Source organism: Hemitrygon akajei, unplaced genomic scaffold, assembly GCF_048418815.1.
Source record: "Hemitrygon akajei unplaced genomic scaffold, sHemAka1.3 Scf000036, whole genome shotgun sequence".
In the NCBI taxonomy this organism is placed as follows: Eukaryota; Metazoa; Chordata; class Chondrichthyes; order Myliobatiformes; family Dasyatidae; genus Hemitrygon; species Hemitrygon akajei.
The window spans coordinates 3,400,632-3,421,676 of NW_027331922.1; the positions used below are offsets into that span (position 1 = coordinate 3,400,632).

Sequence of the window (21,045 nt, forward strand, 5' to 3'; positions counted from 1 at the left end):
ACCAGAACTGTGCACAATACTCGAAATTTGTCCTCACTGATGCCTTGTATAATTTTAACATTACATCCCAACTCCTATACTCAATTCTCTGATTTATAAAGGCCAGTATACAAAAAGCTTTCTTCACCACCCTTTCCACATGAGTTTCCACCTTCAGGGAACTGTGCACCATTATTCCTGGATCTCTCTGTTCTACTACATTCCTCAATGCCCTAACATTTACCATGTATGTCCTATTTTGATTAGTCCTACCAAAATGTAGCACATCAAACCTATCAGTATTAAACTCCATCTCCCATCTTTCAGTCCACATTTCTAACTGGCCCAAATCTCCCTGCAAGCTTTGAAAACCTGCTTCACTATCCCCAACGCCACCTATCTTAGTATCATCTGCATACTTACTAATCCAATTTACGACCCCATCATCCAGATCATTAATGTATATGACAAACAACATTGGACCCAGTACAGATCCCTGAGGCACACCACTATTTACCTGCCTCCAACCTGACAAACAGTTATCCACTACTACTCTCTGGCATCTCCGATCCAGCCACTGTCGAAAAAATTTTACTGCTTCAATATTAATACCTAACAGTTGAACTGTCCTAACTAAGCTTCCGTGTGGAAACTTGTCAATTACTTACTGAAGTCCATAGAGACAACATCCACTGCTTCACCATCGCCAACTTTCCTAGTAACCTTTCCAAAAAAATTCAACAAGATTTGTCAAACATGAACTTCCACTCACAAATCCATGTTGACTGTTGCTAATCAGACCCTGTCTATCCAGATAATTAGAAATAATCCAGATATGAATCACAGACAGGAGAGATCCCACCCACATCCATAGATACAGGTCACTTCATTGGAGTAGAACAAGTTTACTCAATCAAAGAATGCAGAATAAAGTATCCAAATTACAGAGCAATTGCAGTGCAGGCGGACTATAAGTTTCAAGCGCCGCGAAGAGGAAGATTTGATGTCAAGAGCACATCTTATCGTATTAGGGGTCAGTTCAATAGTCTAATTACTTTAGTGTAGAAGCTGTCCTTATGCCTCCGGATACATGCTTTCGCATTTTCCCTCCGATGGGAGGGTGCAGCATACAGAATGTCCGGGGACCTTTTTTATGATGCTGAGTGCTTTATCGAAACAGCAGTATGTGTAGAAAGAGTTCATGGAGGGGAGGCTGGTTTCGGAGCTGGGCTCAGCTATTTCCACAACACTCTGCAGTTTCCAGCGGTCATGGGCAGAGCAGTGTTTATATTTTTTGTGAGGAACCAGGGTGTTTCATGAGAAAAAGGTAGTAAACATGGTGAATAGGGAAGAAAATAAGACTTTTTTTTTTAACTTGGTAGACTACCCTGTGTGATGTTGTGGGACCCAGGGGAATTTGATTGACTGATATGTTCGGATTGATAGGCATAATGGATGCTTGACAAGTCCCGTATCAGGATCCGGATGGTAGATCACTCTGGAAGATAGGAGACAGGAATGTAGAGAGAGACGAAGAAGGAATGGAGCAGTGAGATTGGACGGCAGAGGGAAAGATTGAGAAAATAAACCAGAGAAGAGGGAAGGAGATGACAGGTGGCGTGACACGCAGGTAGATTTTTCGGGCGGATTGGACTGTGGAGGACAGACCAGGAACTGGTAGTGGATGTACCATACAAAGGCTTGAACAAGGGTATTAACAAGGGCTCAGATGGGAGACTGGTGTGAAGATGGTTTGGAACCCAAGGAGATCTCTCTGACCGATTTAATTGAGGAGGACTGCTCAGGCCGAGGTGCTGGATGTAATGTACGTAGAATTTAACAAGAACCCAGATGGTATACCGCTCTGGAAGAAGGTGTGCGACGCATGGAGGGATGGCTGATCCGGTATACATTTGGCTCGGCGATAGGAAACAAGATTTACGTTTGCAGTTCATTTCTCAGACTGGAAGCCCGTCACTAGCGTTGCTCGCGGGTGGTCGGTGGTGGGACCAGTGATCTTTGTCAATTATATCGACCGTTTATAGCAGATTTTACAATTCCCGGTAGGTGAGCTTGCAGACGACATTAACGTTGACGGCGTTTTAAACAGTGAAGACAGTTACCTCTTACAGTGGGATCTCGATTCGCCGGGGAAGTCGGCTGAACAGGAGCATATGCAATTTAAAGGAGAAAGAGATGTATAACATGTATAGACAACAAAGACGAAATAAGATGCTTGAGGAGTATAAAAAAGTGTAAGAAACACTTAAGAAAGAAATCAGGAGGGCTAAAAGAAGACATGAGGTTACTTTGGCAGTCAGTTTGAAGGATAATCGAAAGAGCTTCTGCAGGTATGTTGAGCAAAAGAATAGTAAGGGATAAAATTTGTTCTCTTGAAGATCAGAGAAGTCAGCTATGTATGGAACCAAAAAAAATGGGAGAAGTATTGTTTTTCTTTTTTGCATCTGTATTTACTAAGGAAACTGGAATGGAGTCTATGGAAACAAGGCAAACAAGTAGGGAGGTAATGGAACTCATACAGATTAAAGAGGAGGAGTGCTGCTGACTTGAGGAAAATCAGAGTAGATAAACCCCCAAGACCTGACAGGTATTCTCCTGGAGCTTGAAGGAGACTAGTGCTGAAATTGCAGGGGCCCTGGCAGAAATATTTAAAATGTCGATATCCACTGGTCAGGTGCTGGAGGATTGGAGGACAGCTCATGTTGTTCCGTTGTTTAAAAAAGGCTCAAAAAGTAAGCCGGGAAATTATAGGTTGGTAAGTTTGACATCGGTAGTAGGTAAATTATTGAAAGGAATACTAAGAGATAGGGTTTGTGCTTTGTACGTGATAGGTCATATCTAACCAATCTATTAGAGTTTTTCAAGGAAGCTGCCAGGAAAGTGGATGAAGGGAAGACAGTGGATGTTGTAAGGCCTTTGATAAGGTCCCGCATGGGAGGTTTGATAGGAGGATTCAATCGCTAGGTATACATGGAGAGGTCGTAAATTGGATTAGACATTGGCTCAATGGAAGAAGCTAGAGAGTGGTAGTGGAGGATTGCTACTCTGAGTGGAGGCCTGTGACTAGTGGTGTGCCACAGGGATCAGTGCTGGCTCCATTGCTATTTATCATCTATATCAATGATCTGGATGATAATGTGGCAAATTGGATCCGCAAATTTGCTGATGATACAAAGGCTGGAAGTGTAGTGGACAGTGAGGAAGGTTTTTAAAGCATGCAGAGGGATTTGGACCAGTTGGAGAAATGGGTAGGAAAATGGCACATGGAGTTTAAGGTGTGAAGTATTGCAGTTCGGAAGGTCAAACCAAGGTAGAACATACAAGGTAAATGTAGGACACTAAGGAGTGCAGTAGAACAGAGGGATCTGGGAATACAGATACAAAATTCCCTAAAAGTAGCGTCACATGTAGATAGGGTTGTAAAGAGAGCTTTTGGTACATTGGCCGTTATAAATCAAAGTATTGAGTATAAAAGTTGGAATATAATGGTGAGCTTTCATAAGACTTTGGTGAGACCGAATTTGGAGTATTGCCTGCAGTTTTGGTCACCTAATTACAGGAAGGATATTTATAAGGTTGAAAGAGTGCAGAGAAGGTTTACAAGGATGTTGCAGTGACTTGAGAAACTGAGTTACAGAGAAAGATTGAATACGTTAGGACTTTATTCCCTGGATCGACGGAGAATGACGGGTGCTTTGATAGGCGTGTATAAACTTATGCAGCTGTATAAAATTATGATGGGTATAGATAGAGTGAATGTAAGCAGGTTTTTTCCACTGAGGCCAGGGGAGAAATAAAAAGCAGAGGTCATGGGTTAAGGGAAAAGGGGGAAAAGTTTAATGGGAACATTAGTGTAGGCTTCTTCAGTAGTGGGAGTGTGGAATGAGCTGCCAGATGAATTAGTGAATGCGGGCTCACTTTTGACATTTAAGAAAAGCTTGGACAGGTATATGAATGAGAGGGGTTTGGAGGGATGTGGCCCAGGTGCAGGTCAGTGGGACTAGGCAGAAAAATGGTTCGGCACAGCCATGATATGCCAAACGGCCTGTTTCTGTGCTGTAATGTTCTATGGTTTTATGGTTCTATATGGCGGTTAAGATTGCATCTTCATCAGTCAAGGCTGTGAGTACAGGTGTCGAGAGGTCCTTTTGCAGTTGTACAGGACGTAGGGTATGCCGACTGTGCAGTGAAGTGTTCAGTCTTTGTCCACCTGCTCCAAGTGAAATGCCACTGAGCAGCAACGATTGCAGAGAAAGCTTTACCGGGATATTGCCGAGACTCGAGGGACTGAGTTATGGAGATAAGTCAGCCAGGTTAGGATTATATAACTTGTTCATGGGTGACTGACAGGGATTTATAAAACCACGTGGGGCAAGACAAGGTGAGGGCGCAGAGTCATTTTCTATAGACTTGGAGAATCGAGGATCAGTGTGCACAACTCTGAAGTGATAGCAGAAAGAGATTTAACTGCGGACCAGACTGACAATTTTTTTTAAGCAGACGGTGCTCCGTCTATGGAACAAACTGGCAGAGGAAATGGTCGATGCAGATGCATTATCACCCGTACACTTGTACGGATATCACGAGACCCCCTCAGAATGGCGTCATCAATGTGAACACTGACCTGCCTGCGCAGTCATTGGCATTTCTCCTGGTCCCGAGGCAATAGGAGGATCTTCATCCTTAGCGACGAGAAGTCCATTGTGGCGAAGGTTCAGCAGAGAATAGGTGTGGTCCAGACCATCTGGGAGAGAATGGAAGAGACTGTGAGAGAGAGAGACAAATAGAAGGGCAAGGGGATTGGGGGGCAGGGAAGGTGTGGATTGAGAGACAAGAAGATAATATGAGGGAGATGAGGAAGTGAATAGAGAAAGACGTGGAGAATGAGCAGCAGATAGAGAGATGGATGAAGAGCGGAAATAGGGTGAGATGAAGTCTATGGGCAGGAAAATGGGAGAGAATGGGGGGACAGAAATAAGGGAGAAATTCAACAGGCAGTGGGGAAGGAGCGGAGGGAGAGCGGTTATAAGTGAAATGAGAGTGATAAGTGTGAGAACGTTATGGAAAGTCAGGGAGAGAGGGGTAGAGTGAGGGGAGAAAAAAGTGGCAGAGGGTGCGAGAGGGACAGATGCAGAGAGATTAATTTGGTGAGATAGAGCGGATAAAGTGAGGGTTAAGGTTTTATTATTTTAGTCGTAGTTGTATTATGGTTTGCAACCTCTGTTCTTTTTTCACACATTAGAAGTATGACGGTCTTGTGGGGATTAACATGTTGTGGGGATTTTCAGGCTCTGCTACGTTCCTTTCTGTCCTGGCTGAATGCAAGAGGAAGAGTGGTAGGTAAAGTAGTGGTTTACAGTGCCAGAGCCTATGTTAAACAAATATCAATATATTTTTACAAAGATAAATCGCAAGGTTGATTATCATTTACATATACAAGCGGGTGTTAGGTTGTTTGTGATGTGAATGACTGAAAATAGAGATGGGTGGCTGGGGAAATCATAAGACCATAGGACCATAGAATATAGGAGCAGAAGCAGGCCATGTGTTCCAACGAGTCGGCTCCGCCATTCAGTCATGGGCTGAACCAATTCTTCCAGGCTTCCCCACAGCCCTTCCTTCTCCCGTACCCTTTGATAGGGGAACCTCTCTGTCTCTGCCTTAGGACTTTGCCTCCGTAGCCGTTGGTGGCAACAAATACCACAGATATTTTCCACCCTCTGACTGAATTAATTCCCCTGCATCTCAGTTCTAAAAGTCCGTCCTTCAATCCTGACTCGTCGCCTCTTGCCCTAGACTCCCCTACCATGGGAAATAACTTTGCCATATGTAATCCGTTCAGGCCTTTTATCATTCGGACCTTTTCCATGAGATTCTCGCTCATTCTCCTGAATTCCAGGGAATACTGACCAAGAGCTGCCGGACGTTCCTCATACGGTATCCCTTTCATTCCTGGAATCATTCTTGTGAATCTTCTCTGAACCTTTACTGAAATAAGGATCCCAAAACTGCACACAATACTCCAAGTGTAGTCTCACGAGTGTCTTATAGAGCCTCAACATCACATCCCTGCTCTTATATTCTATACCTCCAGAAATGAATGCTAACATTGCACTCACCATCTTCACCATGACTCAACCTGGAGGTTAAACTTTAGGGTGCTGCACAAAGACTCCCAAGTCCATTTGTATCTCTGCATTTTGAACTCTTCCCATCAAAATCATAGTCTGCCCGTTTATTTCTTCTGCCAAACTGCATGACCATGCACTTTCCAACACTGTATTTCATTTACCACTTAGTTACCCATTCCCTTAAACTATCTAAGCCTGTCTAAAGGATCTCTGCTTTCTCAACACTACTCGCTACTCCACCTAGAAGTGTGTCGCCGGGTATCATTGGCATACATCGCAAAAAGCAGCGATTCCAGCACCGAACCCTGTGGAACTCCACTGGTAACCGGTAGCCAGACAGAATAGGATCCCTTTATTCCCAGTCTCTCTTTTCTGCCGATCAGTCAATGCTCCACACACCCTAGTGTCTCCCCACTATACTTTTATGGTCTTTTATCTTCCTAAGCAACCTCATGTGCGGCACTTTGCCAAAGGCCTTCTGGCAATCCAAGTTCACCATGTCTACTGCATTTCCTTTGACTACCCTGCTTGTAGTTTCCTCAAAACATTGCAGTAGGGTATTCAGGCAGGATTTTCCTTTCAGGAAACCATGCTGGCTTTGACCTATCTTATCATTTGATTCCAGATATTCCGTGATATCATCTATAACAATGGATTCCAACAACTTCCTAACCTCTGCTGTCAGGCTAACTGGTCTGTAGTTTCCTTTCTGCTGCGTACACCCTTCCTAAATAGCGGATTATCATGTGCAATTTTAAGTCATCCGGTACAATGCCAGAATCTATCAGTTCTTAAAACATCATTGTTAATGCCTCCGCAAACTCTCTACCGGTGGTGTAATTGGGAACAATAGGGTAATTTAAGAGTTTTGTTAAATAGATACTTGGAGCTTAGAAAAATAGAGGGCTATGCGCTATGGAAATTCTCGGCAGATCCTAGAATAGATTACATGTTCGGCACAATATTGTGGGCTGAAGGGCCTGTAATGTGCTGTAGATTTCTATGTTCTATGTTCAAGTGAGACATGCTTTCGTATCTTATTTTCCATGGGGTGGGTGTAGAAGACAGAATGTCCAGGGTGGTGGTGGTTGGTTCTTTGAACATGATGACAGCAGGAAGTGTAGACAGAGTTCTTGGAGGGGAGGCTGGTTGCCGAGATGTGCTCAGCTGTGTCCACAGTGTTCAGCAGTCTCTTGAGCTCAGGGGTGGAGCAATTTCAATATTAGGATTCAGGAACCCGGACGGTTCATGAGAGCAGGGTGGTAGATGTGATGTGTAGGGAACTCAATAAGGCGTTTAATGTTTCCACTTTGTTGGCTACTCTGTAGATTAGTGTGGGACCCAGAGAGATTTGATTGACTGGCTTGTGCGGATTTGTAGGCATAATGTACGCTGAACTTAACAAGTCCAAACACGAGGTCCCAGTTGGTAGATTGCTCAGGAAGATGGAAGGCAGGGAGATCGGGAGAGACAGAGAAGGAACGGAGGAGTGACAGAGGGAGGGAGAAGGGAAGATAGGGACGGTTTAAGATAGAAGAGACAAGGAGATTCTAGATGGTGTGAGATCGGAGGTTCATTGTCGGGCTGATTTGACCGGGGATGACAGATCAGGCACGGGTAGTGCATGTATTGTGTTGAACGATACATGCATCAGCAAATAATATCAAAGAGAATGCTAAAATATTTTTTCAAGTAAATAAAGAGTAAAAGACAGGTGAGAGTAGATAGAGGACGGGCCTTTGAGAAAGTCTCTCTCATGGGAGATCCATTCACAAGATTTTGATGGCTGGGATTCACAGTGAATTGGGAATTTAGTTTCCGTACTGGCTTGTCCACAAAACACAGAGGGCACACGTCCGTGACTGGTGTTGTTACCCACGGATCCGCACTGGGAACTCTGCTGTCTGCGGCCAAGACTTGAGAACCTGGACATTTAACAAGGCTTTCCGTGTTGCGAACATCCTGCATCGTTGACCAGCCAGTACAGCACAGGAACCGGCCCTTCGGCCGACAATGCTGTCCAGGAAGCATTCCCTCTGGTGTTAGACATTTCGCATTTGGGAATGAGATTCAATACGCCTGATTCAGCACAACTAGAATGTTTTATAAAGTTGCATTATAACAGCAGAACTTTTTAACGCTGTGCCCCAACTAATAACGGCAATCATGATATAAGACATCTTCACTGTCCTGTCAGAAAGCATGGCCATGAACTATGGCATCGGACTGCAGATCGCTCTGCTGAACAGCACTCTTTAGGATTTAGGCTTTAATAGTGCGCTGTCTCTGAACATCTGACCTACCAAGGTGCAACATTTTACGTTTGTCCGTGCTAAACACTACCTGCCATTGCTCCATCCCGTATCAGAAACTGATCCATGTCCTACAGAATTCTTTGCAGGTCCTCTAAACGAACACAACACCCATCAATATATCATCCGCAAACATAGCAAACCACCCATCCACATTCTCAGCCAGATCGTTGATATACATCACAGACAGGAGAGATCCCACCCACATCCATAGATACAGGTCACTTCATTGGAGTAGAACAAGGTTACTCAACCACAGAATGCAGAATAAAGTATCAAAATTACAGAGAAATTGCAGTGCAGGCAGAATATAAGTTTCAAGAGCCACGAAGAGGAAGATTTGAGGTCAAGGGTACATCTTATCGTATTTGGGGTCCGTTCAATAGTCTGATTACTGTAGTGTAGAAACTGTCCTTGAGCCTCTTGAGACATGCTTCCGCATTTTCCCTCCGATGGGAGGGTGCAGAAGACAGAATGTCCGGGGACCTTTGATGACGCTGGGTGCTTTATCGAAACAGCAGTATGTGTTGAAAGAGTTCATGGAGGGAAGGCTGGTTTCGGAGCTGGGCTCAGCTCTTTCCACAACGCTCTGCAGTTTCGTGCGGTCATGGGCGGAGCAGTGTTTATATTTTTATTGTGGAACCAGGACGTTTCATGAGAACAGGATAGCAGACAATGTGAACAGGGAAGACAATGAACCATTTTGATTTTTTTTTCACTTGGTAGACTACTCTGTGTAATGGTGTGGGACCCAGCGGAAATTGTCTGACTGATATGTTCGGATTCATAGGGTGTCGGTGGTGGGACCAGTGATCTTTGTCAACTAAATCGACCATTTATAGCAGATTATACAATACACGGTAGGTGAGCTTACAGACGACATTAACGTCGATGGCGTTTTAAACAGTGAAGACAGTTATCTCTCACAGAGGGATCTCGATTCGCCGGGGATGTCGGCCGAACAGGAGCACATGCAGCTTCATTTGAGCTATCGTATTTCAAGAGGACAAACAATAGGGTAGTACTTACACGCTCAACAGGAGGAAACATGGGATATGTTATAGAACGAAGGAACCCAGGGCTACAAGTGGAATTGGAGTCACAGCTGGTCTGGGATCGTGGACAGTGTTGTAGAACAGAGGGACTCAGTGGTACAGGGACACGGTTCCCGGAAAGTGCAGTCACAGGTAGACATGGACCATGGGGAGTGTTGTAGAACAGGGGGACTCAGGGGTACAGGGACATGGTTCCCTGGAAGTGCAGTCACGGGTAGACAGGGACCCTGGGGAGTGTTGTAGAACAGAGTGACCCAGGGGTACAGGGACTCGGTTCCCAGAAAGTGCAGTCACAGGTAGACAGGGACCCTGGGAAGTGTTGTAGAACAGTGGGACCCAGCGGTACAGGGACACGGTTCCCTCAAAGTGGAGTCACTGGTAGACAGGGACTCTGGGGAGTGTTGTAGAACAGAGGGACCCAGGGGTACAGGGACACGGTTCCCTGAAAGTGCAGTCACAGGTAGATAGGGACCCTGGGAAGTGTTGTAGAACAGTGGGACCCAGGGGTACAGGGACACGGTTCCCTCAAAGTGGAGTCACTGGTAGACAGGGACTCTGGGGAGTGTTGTAGAACAGAGGGACCCAGGGGTACAGTGATCCAGTTCCCTGAAAGTGCAGTCACAGGTAGACAGGGACCCTGGGGAGTGTTGTGGAACAGAGGGACCCAGGGGTACAGGGACACTGTTCCCTGAAAGTGGAGTCACTGGTAGACAGGGACCCTGGGGAGTGTTGTGGAACAGAGGGTCCCAGGGGTACAGGGACACGGTTCCCTGAAAATGTAGTCACAGGTCGACAGGGCGGTGAAGAAGGCGTCTGTCACGTCGCCCTTCATCAGTCAGAGTAATGAGTACAGGAGTAGGGAGGTTACGTTATAATTGTACAAGACGTCAGTGAAGCTACACTCGGAGTAAAGTGTCTCGTTTCCGTCGTCGGCCTCTAGATAAGATGCCACTGAGCTGGAGACAGTGCGGAGGATACTTACCAGGACTTTGCAGAAACTGGAGTAACTGAATTGTGGAGATAAGTTGGACAGTTTGGGACTTTACATCTCGGAACACACAGGTGACCTTACAGAGTTGTATAAAAGCACATGGGGCACATGCAAGGTGAATGCGCAGAGTCGTTTTTCTCTTGGTTTCGAGAATCGAGAACCAGAGACCGCAGGAATCAGGTGATTGTCGAAGGTGGTGTAACTGGGAACACGGGTGAAACCTTTCTCTTTTATTGAGATGGTGGTCCATCTATGGAACGAGCTGCCAGAGCAAGTGGTCGATACAGATGCGTTAGAACTTGAACGTTTGTGTGTAAAGCACGTGACCCCTTCATATTGTCCTCTGACCTGCTGGTGCAGTCACTGATAGTTTGGCGGGTCCAGGGGCTATTGTAGGTTTGCAGAGAATTTAGACTTTCCCAAGGTTCAGGGCGGAATAGGTAGATGTTAGACCATCTGGGGGAGAGAGAGAGAGAGAGAGAGAGAGAGAGAGAGAGAGAGAGAGAGAGAGAGAGAGAGAGAGAGAGAGAGAGAGAGAGAGAGAGAGAGAGAGAGAGAGAGAGAGAGAGAGAGAGACAGAGAGAGAGACAGAGAGACAGAGAGACAGAGAGATAGCAGGGAGTGCGGACAGAGAGGCGGAGAAGAGAGAGGGAAAGAGGAAGTGGGGCAGAGAGGGAGTAGACACGGAGGAAGAGGGCTGAGCGGCAGGGAGGGTAAGTAACGGAGAGGCGGAAGTGACAGGGAAAGACGGGGATCTCAAGTAGGACCGTGAGGGTAAAGGGGGTCGATTGTGTGGAGGAGGGTGAAAGAGTGGTGCGATGGGCGGGAAGATGGAGTAGAATGGGGAAACAGAACAAGGGGAGAATGGGAGAGAGTGTGGTGGAGGGAATAATGGGAGCGAGGGTATGAGTGGATGGGGAGTGACAAGCACAACTGAGGGAGAGGGTAGAGTGAGGGGAGGAAAAAGTGGAAGATGGTAACGGCGGGACAGAGGCAGCGAGAGGGAATATATTTTTTAAAGATTTGTCACAAGGTTGATTTTGGTTTACATTTGGCTTTCGGGTGCTTGTGATGTGTATGGCCTACCACGACGGAAATGAAGATGGATGGTCGTTCAGATCGCAACCAACACACATATTGTTGGTGTTGTGGAAAGTGTGGAACATCTGATGGATTCAGTGGGATGTGGATCAGCTGCAGATGGGTGCGAAAATGGCTCACAGAGTTTACTCCGGGTAAGAGTGAGGTTCTGATCTCAGGAATGTTAAAATGCCGTGAGACGGGACATAGCTAACGGCAGGACACTTCCCTATCGACGTAGAAAGTTATCACGGTTGAACACTGAGGTCAATGGATTGTTAAACACTTGGCAGAACATGAGGCTGCTGAACAAGAGCTCATGGAATTCTGGGAAAGTTACATACGAGGACAGCGCGTTGGTTGATTGGCAGGAAACAGAGAGTGGGAATAAAGGGATCCCATTCTGGTTGGCTGCCTGTTAACAGTGGTGCTCCACAGGGGTCCGTATTGGGGCCGCTTCTTTTTACGTTGTGTATCAACGATTTGGATTATGGAATAGATGGCTTTGTGGCTAAGTTTGCTGATGATACAAAGATGGGTGGAGCGGCCGGTAGTGCTGAGGAAACAGAGAGTCTGCAGAGAGACTTGGATAGATTGGGGCAATGAACAAAGAAGTGGCAAATGAATTACAAAGTCGCAAATTGTACGGGCATGCACTTTAGTAGAAACAAATAAACGGGCAGGCTATTATTTCAATAGGGAGAGAATTCAAGTACTGAGATGCAACGGGACTAGGGAGCGCTCGTGCAGGATGCCCTTAAAATCCAGGTTGAGTCGGTGGTGAAGAAAACGAATGCAATGTTGGCATTTATTTCGAGAGGAATAGAGTACAGGAGCAGGGATGTGATGCTGTGGCTCTATAAGACACCAGTAAGACCTCACTTGAAGTACTGCGTGCAGTTTTGGGCTCATTTAAGAAAGGATGTGCTCACATCGGAGAAGGTTCAGATAAGATTCACTAGAATGATTCCGGGAATGAGGGGGTTAACATATGAGAAACATTTGACTGCTCTTGGACTGTGCTCCTTAGAATTTAGAAGAATGAGTGGGGACCTCATAGAAACATTTCGAATGTTGAAAGGCATGGACAGAGTGGATGTGACAAAGTTGTTTCCCATGGTGGGGGAGTCTAGGACGAGAGGGCATGACCTGAGAATTGCAGGGCGCCCTTTCAGAACAGAGATGCGAAAAAAATAAAATTAGCCAGAGGGTGGTGAATCTATGGAATTTGTTGCCACGGGCGGCAGTGGAGGCCGGGTCATTGGGTGCATTTAAGGCAGAGATTGATAGGTATCTTAGTAGTCAGGGCATCAATGGTTATGGTGAGAAGACGGGGGAATGGGACTAAAGGGGAGATTGGATCAGCTTATGATGAAATGGCGGAGCAGACTCGAAGGGCCAACTGGCCGACATCTGATCCTTTGTCTTATGGTCTTATGGATTTTAGACGGGCATTTAACAACGTCCCTTTCATGTGAGATTCATTCACAAGATTGCATGACTGGGATTCATAATGAACTGGGAATTTGGGCTCTGAGTTGGCTCTGTACAGACCTCAGAGAGCGGCGGACGCTGGTTGGAAGTCCGTGACTCCCGGTGTAGTGCACAGATCCGTCCTACTAATTCTGCTCTTTGTGGCAAAGATTTGGATGGAAATCTGGATATTCAACTAGGCTTTGTGTGTTTAATGTCTTGTCTCATAGAGTTAGCGAATTGTTTTATTATTGCCAGATATAGAACAGAGACCAACCAGCGGAGTACGAAAACAAGCCTACAATGTTGTCCCGAATGTATTCCCTCTGGTATTAGACATTTCAACTTTGGTGAAAGGAACTGTCAGTCTACTCAGGTCTATGCCTCCTGTGATCTTAGAAACCTCTGTTGGATCTCCCGTTCAACATCTTAGGAGGATGTCCAAGGCCTGCTAATCCTCCCAATGATGTGGTGACCAGAACTGTATACAATACGCCGGATGCAGCCTGAGCATAAATTTTGATAAAGCTGCATCATAACGCACTGACCTTTGAACCCCCAATGATGAAGTCAAACGTGTTATAAGTACCAAACCAGTCATCTAAATTGTCATCGGGTCATTTACATACATTACAGAGAGGGATACTGGTCAATATAGAAAGTAAGTTTCTATATTTTGAGTGATGAACCATGGCGGTTCATGAGAACAGGGAAGTACGCTTGATGAGTAGGGAATTCAATAAAGCATTTAACGTCTCCAATTAGTGGGTTACTCTGTAGAATGGTGGGTGCACAGCGGAATTTGACTGACTGACTTGTACGTATTGGCAGAGATAATATACGCCGATTAACAAGTTCCGGGATTGTATATCGCACTGGATGATGGGAGAAATGGACATCGGGAGAGACGGAGAAGCAATGAAGCAATGAGGGGTGGATGACTGGACATACTATTGGCTAGGCGGTCGGATCAAAGGTTAAAGGTTGAAGTTCGTTTCTCAGACTGGAGGCCGCTCACTGGCCGTGTTTACCCGAAGGTCGCTAGTGGGACCCGGGAGCTTTGTCAACTATATCGACCATTTATAACAGATTACACAAGCCGCGGGTGATACGTTTGCAGATGACGTGATAAACAGAGCAGACGGTTATCTCTTACAGTGGGATCTCGATTCGCTGGGAAACTGGACCGAGCAGCAGCAAATACAATTTATTTCGGGTAAGTGAAAGCTGCAGTATTTGAGGAAGACAAGCCAGGGTGGGACATTCACAGTGAAGAGGAGGAACCCTGGGAAGTGTTATAGAATAAACGGACTCAGGGCTACGGGAAAACGGTTCCAGAAATTGAGGTCAAGGATAGATAGGGCAGTAAAGATTGCATCTTCGTCAATCAAGGCACTAAGTACAGGGTCGAGAGGTCACTTTGCAGTTGTACAGGATGCAGGGTAGGCCGATCTTGGAGTATAGTGTTCAGTCTTTGTCCACCTGCTGCAGGTGAAATGCCACTGAGCAGCAACGATTGCAGAGGGAGCTTTACGGGGATACTGCCGAGACTCGAGTTATGGAGATAAGTCAGACAGGTTTAGGATTTTATACCTTGGAGTTCATGGGTGACTGACAGAGGTTTATAAAACCACGTGGGGCAAGACAAGGTGAATACGCAGAGTCATTTTCTATAGACATGCAGAATCGAGGGTCAGAGCGCACTGTTCTGAGGTGATAGCAGAAATGATTTAACTGCGGACCAGAGTGACATTTTTTTTAATCAGACGGTGCTCCGTCTGTGGAAGGAACTGCCAGAGAAATGGTCGATGCAGATCTATTAGTACTTGTACAGTTGTGCGTATAGCACGTGACCCCTTCAGAATGACGTCATCATGTGAACTCTGACCTGCCTGAGCAGTCACTGGCATTTCTCCTGGTCTCGACGCAATAGGAGGATCTTCATCCTTAGCGACAGGAAGTTCATTTTGGCGAAAGTTCAGCTGAGAGTAGGTGGGGTCCAGACCATCTGGGAGAGAAAGCAAGAGAATATGAGAGAGTCAAATAAAAGGGCAAGGGACAGGTAGAGAATGGTGGGGCGGTGTGAGAGAGAGGAGAAATTATGACAGAGATGAGGAAGTGACTGGCGAACGACGTGGAGACAGAGCAGCAGCGAGAGTGATGGATGGAGAGCGGAAATAGGGTGAGAGATGAAGGCGCCGGACAGGAAAATGGGAGAGAATGAGGAGGCAGAACGAAGACAGAAATTCCACAGGTAGTGGGAATGGAGAAGAGGAGCGAGGTTATGAATGAAGTGGCAATGAGAAGTGTGCGAGCGTTATCGAAAGTGTCAGAGAGAGAGTGGTAGAGTGAGGGTAGAAAAAATGTGGCAGAGGGACAGAGAGGGACAAAGGAGCGAGAGACAATTGGTGAGTGAGAGAGGGATATGGTGTTATTATTTTAGTCGTAGTTGTATCATTGTTTGCAACCTCTGATCTTTTTTACACATTGGAAATATGACGGGCTTGTGGGGATTAACATGGTGTGGGGATTTTCGCGCTCTACTGTGTTCCTTTCTTCCCTGGCTTCTTGCAAGAGGAAGAGCGATAGGTAACCTAGTAGTTTTCAGTACCAGAGTCCCGAGTTAAACAAATCTCAATATATTTTCACAAAGACGACTCTCAAGGTTGATTGGTGTTCGTTTTCTTTATTTGTGATGTGAATGATTGACCTGAATGAAAATGGCTGCTAAATTCATAAGACCATAAGACATAGGAGCAGAAGTAGGCCATTTCGTCCATCGAATATTCTCCGCCATTCAATCATGGGCTGATCCATTTTTTCCACCAATCCTCCCTTCCCTTCCTTCTCCCCATACCCTTTGATATCTTGGCTAAACTAGAACCTATCTATCTCTGCTTAGATGCACCCAATGACTTGGCCTCCGCAGCCGTTTGTGGCAACAAGTACGGCAGATTCTTCACCCTCTGACTAAAGTAATTTCTCTGCATTTCAGTTCTAAAATGACGTCCTTCAATGCTGACTCCTGCCCTCTTGTTCCAGACTCCCCTAACATGGGAAATAATTTTGCCATATTTCATCTGTTCAGAGCCTTTTAAAATTCGGAATGTTTCTATGAAATCGCCCCCCATTCTCCTGAACTCCAGGGAGTACAGCCCAAGAGTTGCCAGACGTTCAGCGTACGGTAACTTTTAATTCGTGGAATCATTCTCGTGAATCTTCCCAGAACCCTCTCCCAATTCCAGTACACCATTTCTAAAATAAAGAGCACAAAACTGCACACAATACTCCAAGTGTAATCTCACGAGTGCCTTATAGGGCCTCAAATCACATCTCTGCTCTTATATTCGACACCTCTAGAAATGAATGCCAACATTGCATTCGCCTTCTTGACATCGACTCAACCTGCAGGTTAAGCTTTAGGGTATCCACAGGGACTCCCAAATCCCTTTGTATCTCTGTATTCTGAATTCCCTCCCCTTCTAAATAATAGTCTGCCCGTTTACTTCTTCCACCAAAATGCATGAACGTACACTTTCCAACATTGTTTTTCATTTGCCACTTCGTTGTCCATTCCCTTATACGATTTAAGTCTTTCAGCCGGTTCTCTGTTTCCTCAACACTAATTGCTCCCCCACCCATATCTGTGTCATCGGGGAATCATTGACATTCATCGCAAAAAAGCAGCGATTCCAGCACCGAACCCTGTGGAATTCCACTGTAAGCTGCAGCCAGACAGACTCGGATCCCTTTATTCCCAGTCTGTCTTTCCTGCCGATCAGTCAATGCTCCACACTCGCTAGTATGTACCCTATACGTTTATGGGTTCATTTCTTCCTAAGCAGCCTCATGAGCGGCACTTTGCCAAAGGCCTTCTGAAAATCCAAGTTCTCCATGTCTACTGCATTTCCTTGGACTACCCTGCTTGTAGTTTCTTCAAAACATTGCAGTAGGATATTCAGGCAGGATTTTCCTTTCAGGAAACCATGCTGGCTTTTACCTATAGCCTTACAACCATATAACAATTTCAGCACGGAAACAGGCCATCTCGGCCCTTCTAGTCCGTGCCGAACGCTTACTCTCACCTCTTCCCACCGACTTGCACTCAGCCCATAATCCTCCATTCCTTTCCTGTCCATATACCTATCCATTTTTAATGACAATATCGAACCTGCCTCTACGACCTCTACTGGAAGCTCGATCCACACAGCTACAACTCTCTGAGTGAATAAGTTCCCCACCTGTTACCCCTAATCTTTTGCCCCTAAGCTCTCAAATCATGCCCTCTTGTTTGAATCTGCCCTACTCTCAATAAAAAGCCTATCCACGTCAACTCTATTTTATAATTTGCCTCCAGGTATTCTGTAATATCATCTATAACAATGGATTCCAGCAACTTCCCAACCTCTGCTGTCAGGCTAACAGGTCTACGGTTTCCTTTTCTGCAGCTTACACCGTCGCTTAATAGCGGATTAACTTTTCCAGTCATTCGGTACAAATGCCAGCATGTATCGAATTTTGAAAGATCATTGTCAATGCCTCTATAATCTGTCCAGCTACTTCACTTCAGAACCCGAGGGTGCATTCCATCTGGTATAGAGATTTCTCCACCTCAGACCTTCCAGATCTTCCTGAACACCTTCCCATTCCGAATTTTCACTGCAGACATCACTTCCCTGACACTCTTTCATTTTCCAGGAAGGAAGCCATCGAACTGGAAATGAGTGCACGGGGAGATTTACGACGACGTTGCCGGGAATTCAGGGTCTGAGTTAGGGAAAGAGGATGGGTTGATTGCGACTTTATTCCTTGTAGCTCAGGGATGACCTTTCAGGGGTATATAAAGCCACGAGGAGCACAGACAGAGTGAATGGGCGCAATTATTTCCCTGGACTTGGACAATCGAGGACCAGAGCGCACAGGTATAAGGAGAGAGGGGAAAAATATTCAATTGGTGAGCCGATTGACAACCGTTTGGTACCAGATGGTGGTAAGTCTGTGGAACGAGCTGCCAGGGAATTGGTGGAGAAGAATGCCTCACACAATAGGGACTTTGGGAGTATGACATGAGAACCATCTGGAATGACGTCGTTGTTGCATCACTGACCTGTTTGTGTATTGGTGAGGCGATCGCCTTTCCGAATGTTCAGCTCGGTGTAGGTGGAGGTCTGATGGTCTGAGAGAGAGAGAGATATACAAGGATGAGAGAGCGCGGTAGAGAATCGGGGACAGTGAGGTGCAGAGGAAAAGGATGAGAGTACAGAGAGGGGGAGAGAGGGTTGGCGGAATACAAGAGGGATTAAGGGAGAGAGGCAAGAGAGGGAGCCGAGACAAGGAGTTCAACGACAGAGAGGGTGAAACGGTGTAGTTATGAGAGGGGCGATCGAAGAGGGTCGATGGGATGGAAAATGCAAGAGAATGGGGAAACGAGAACGAGGAGAGATGGGGAGAGTGAGGCGATAAACTGGGAGAAAAGAAGGATAAAGAAGGGAGTGAGGTAGTCAGCGGGGAGAATGAATTGAGAGGCAAGATAGAGGGGTCAGTGAGTAGAAAGTGAAGGGAGGAGAAATGTGGCAGTGGGAGGGTGGAAAAGACAAACGGAATGAGAGGGTAAGGGAAAGAGTGCTGAAGGGAGAGCGAGTGTGAGAGACGGGGGAGGGTGACAGAGGGGAGAGGATTGAGAAAGTGAGCAATGAGAGACGGAGAGATAATGGGGAAGAAGAAGTAGAGAGATGCTGGGAGATAGTGAGAGAGCAGACACCTTCTCACCCTCTCACATTGCTCCCTCCAAGTCATCACTCCTGAGAGTTCCCTCCGACATATTCTCAAACAGCGAATCGTTAGCGTCAGCCGTAAGTTTGCCCTGAGGTCTCTCGACAGGAATGGACAAGTTACATGAACACAGTCAAGGCAACAAAGATGAAACTGAGCTCCATCTCTACGGAACTGGGGCACAGAGAGGGTCTTGAATTTAAGCTCCACGTACGATACATCAGTTTCAGCTGGGAGCAAGACAGTCAGGTTCAAATTGACTGAGGCTTCCTCATCATCGACCCAGCGCCCACACCGGGGAACACCAGACTGTCCCATCACACACTCCCGGGGTCAGACACAGAGCGAATCTCCATCCACACCGTCCCATCACACACTCCCGGGGTCAGACACAGAGTGAATCTCCCTCCACACCTTCCCATCACAAACACCCGGGGTGAAACACAGAGTGAATCTCCCTCCACATCGTCCCATCACACACTCCCGGGTTCAGACACAGAGTGAATCTCCCTCCACACCGTCCCATCACACACTCCTGGGGTCAGACATAGAGTGGAATCTCCCTCCACACAGTCCCATCACACACTCCCGTGGTAAGACACAGAGTGATTCTCCCTCCAAACCGTCCCATCACACACTCCCGAGGTCAGACACAGAGTGAATCTCCCACCAGCACCGTCCCATCACGCATTCCCGTGGTCAGACACAGAGTGAATCTCCCTCCAAACCGTCCCATCACACACTTCCGGGGTCAGACACAGAGTGAATCTCCCTCCCGACACCGTCCCATCACACACTCCCGGGGTCAGACACAGAGTGAATCTCCCTCCACACCGTCCATCACACACTCCGGGGTCAGACACAAGAGTGAATCTCCATCCACACCGTCCCATCACACACTCCCGGGGTCAGACACAGATGTGAAATCCCGCTGCAGCGCCTCACAGTCCTGGGCTCAGACACAGAGTGATGCTCCCTCCCCACTGTGCCATCTCAGACCCCCGGGGTCAAACGCAAAGGGGTTTCCATCCACACTGTCCATCACACGCTCTGGGAGGCAGACTCATATTGAAACTCCCTCCCTCCGTCTTTCTGCCCCACTCACCTCGGGAAGGAGCCAGTGAGCCAGTTTTTGTGGGTTTCTTATTCATGTAGGTCTCGCTGTCGTCCATCCTGTCGAGGATTCTCTGCGTCTCTGAACTCAGGATGGAGATGCAACCATTGTCAGAGGAAGCCTGTTTTGACAAGAGAGTCAGACCGACACCAACAAACACGAGCGAGCAGCTGAGAGGAAACGAGAGCAGTGGGTGGGGTAGGTGCCGCGTAGAGGGATTCAGAGAAAAATGGGCTTCAGTAAGGCCTTTGACAAGGTCCCGCATGGGAGGTTAGTTAGGAAGATTCAGTTGCTTGGATTAGACATTGGCTCAACCGGAGAAGAAAGAAAGTGGTAGTGGATGATTACTTCTCTGAGTGGAGGCCATGTGACTGGTGGTGTGCCATCGGGATCAGTGCTGGTTCCATTGTTATTGGTCGCCTATTCAATGATCTGGATGATAATGAGGTAAACTAGATCAGCAAATTTGCTGATGATGAAAAGTTTGGAGGTGCAGTGGACAGTGAGGAAGGTTTTCAAAGCCTGCAGAGCAATTTGTACCAGCTGGGAATTTGGCTGAAAAAATGACAAATGGAGTTTAACGCAGGACAAGGGTGAGGTATTCTGATTTGGAAGGATAAACCAAGGTAGAAGATACAAGGTATAAGGTAGGGCACTGAGGAGTGCAGTAGAACAGAGGGATCTGGAATACAGATACAAAATTCCCTAAAAAGTGTGTCACAGGTAGATCGGGTAGTAAAGAGAGCTTTTGGTATATTGGTTCTTTTGTAAATCAAAGTATTGAGTATAAACGTTGGAATGTTATGATGAGGTTGAGTACCGCTTTGGTGAGGCCCGAATTTGGAGTATTGTGTGCAGTTTTTGCTCACCGAATTACAGAAGGATATTAATAAGGTTGAAAGAGTGCGGAGAAGGTTTACAAGGATGTTGCCGGCACTTAGAAGAACTGAGTTACAGAGAAAGGTTGCATAGGTTAGGACATTATTCCTGGAGCGTAGAAGAATTCGGGGAGATTTGATAGTGCTATATAATATTATAATGAGGATAGATAGAGTGAAATGCTAGCAGAGGTTTCCACAGAGACTGGGAGAGAAAGAGAAAAGAGGACATATGTTAA

The 21,045-nt window shown here is 46.4% G+C and overlaps 1 protein-coding gene across 1 annotated transcript in view; it reads right to left on the reverse strand.

The window, feature by feature from the left end:
- LOC140720092 (uncharacterized) overlaps positions 1–21,045 on the reverse strand; it is a 44,629-nt gene that overhangs the window by 16,137 nt on the left and 7,447 nt on the right. The window contains exons 2-5 of the mRNA XM_073034990.1: positions 19,920–20,049; positions 18,150–18,218; positions 14,931–15,050; positions 4,625–4,744 (exon numbers count right to left, since the gene is read on the reverse strand). Coding sequence (XP_072891091.1) covers positions 4,625–4,744; positions 14,931–15,050; positions 18,150–18,218; positions 19,920–20,049 — 439 coding nt within the window. The remainder of the gene's footprint in view (positions 1–4,624; positions 4,745–14,930; positions 15,051–18,149; positions 18,219–19,919; positions 20,050–21,045) is intronic.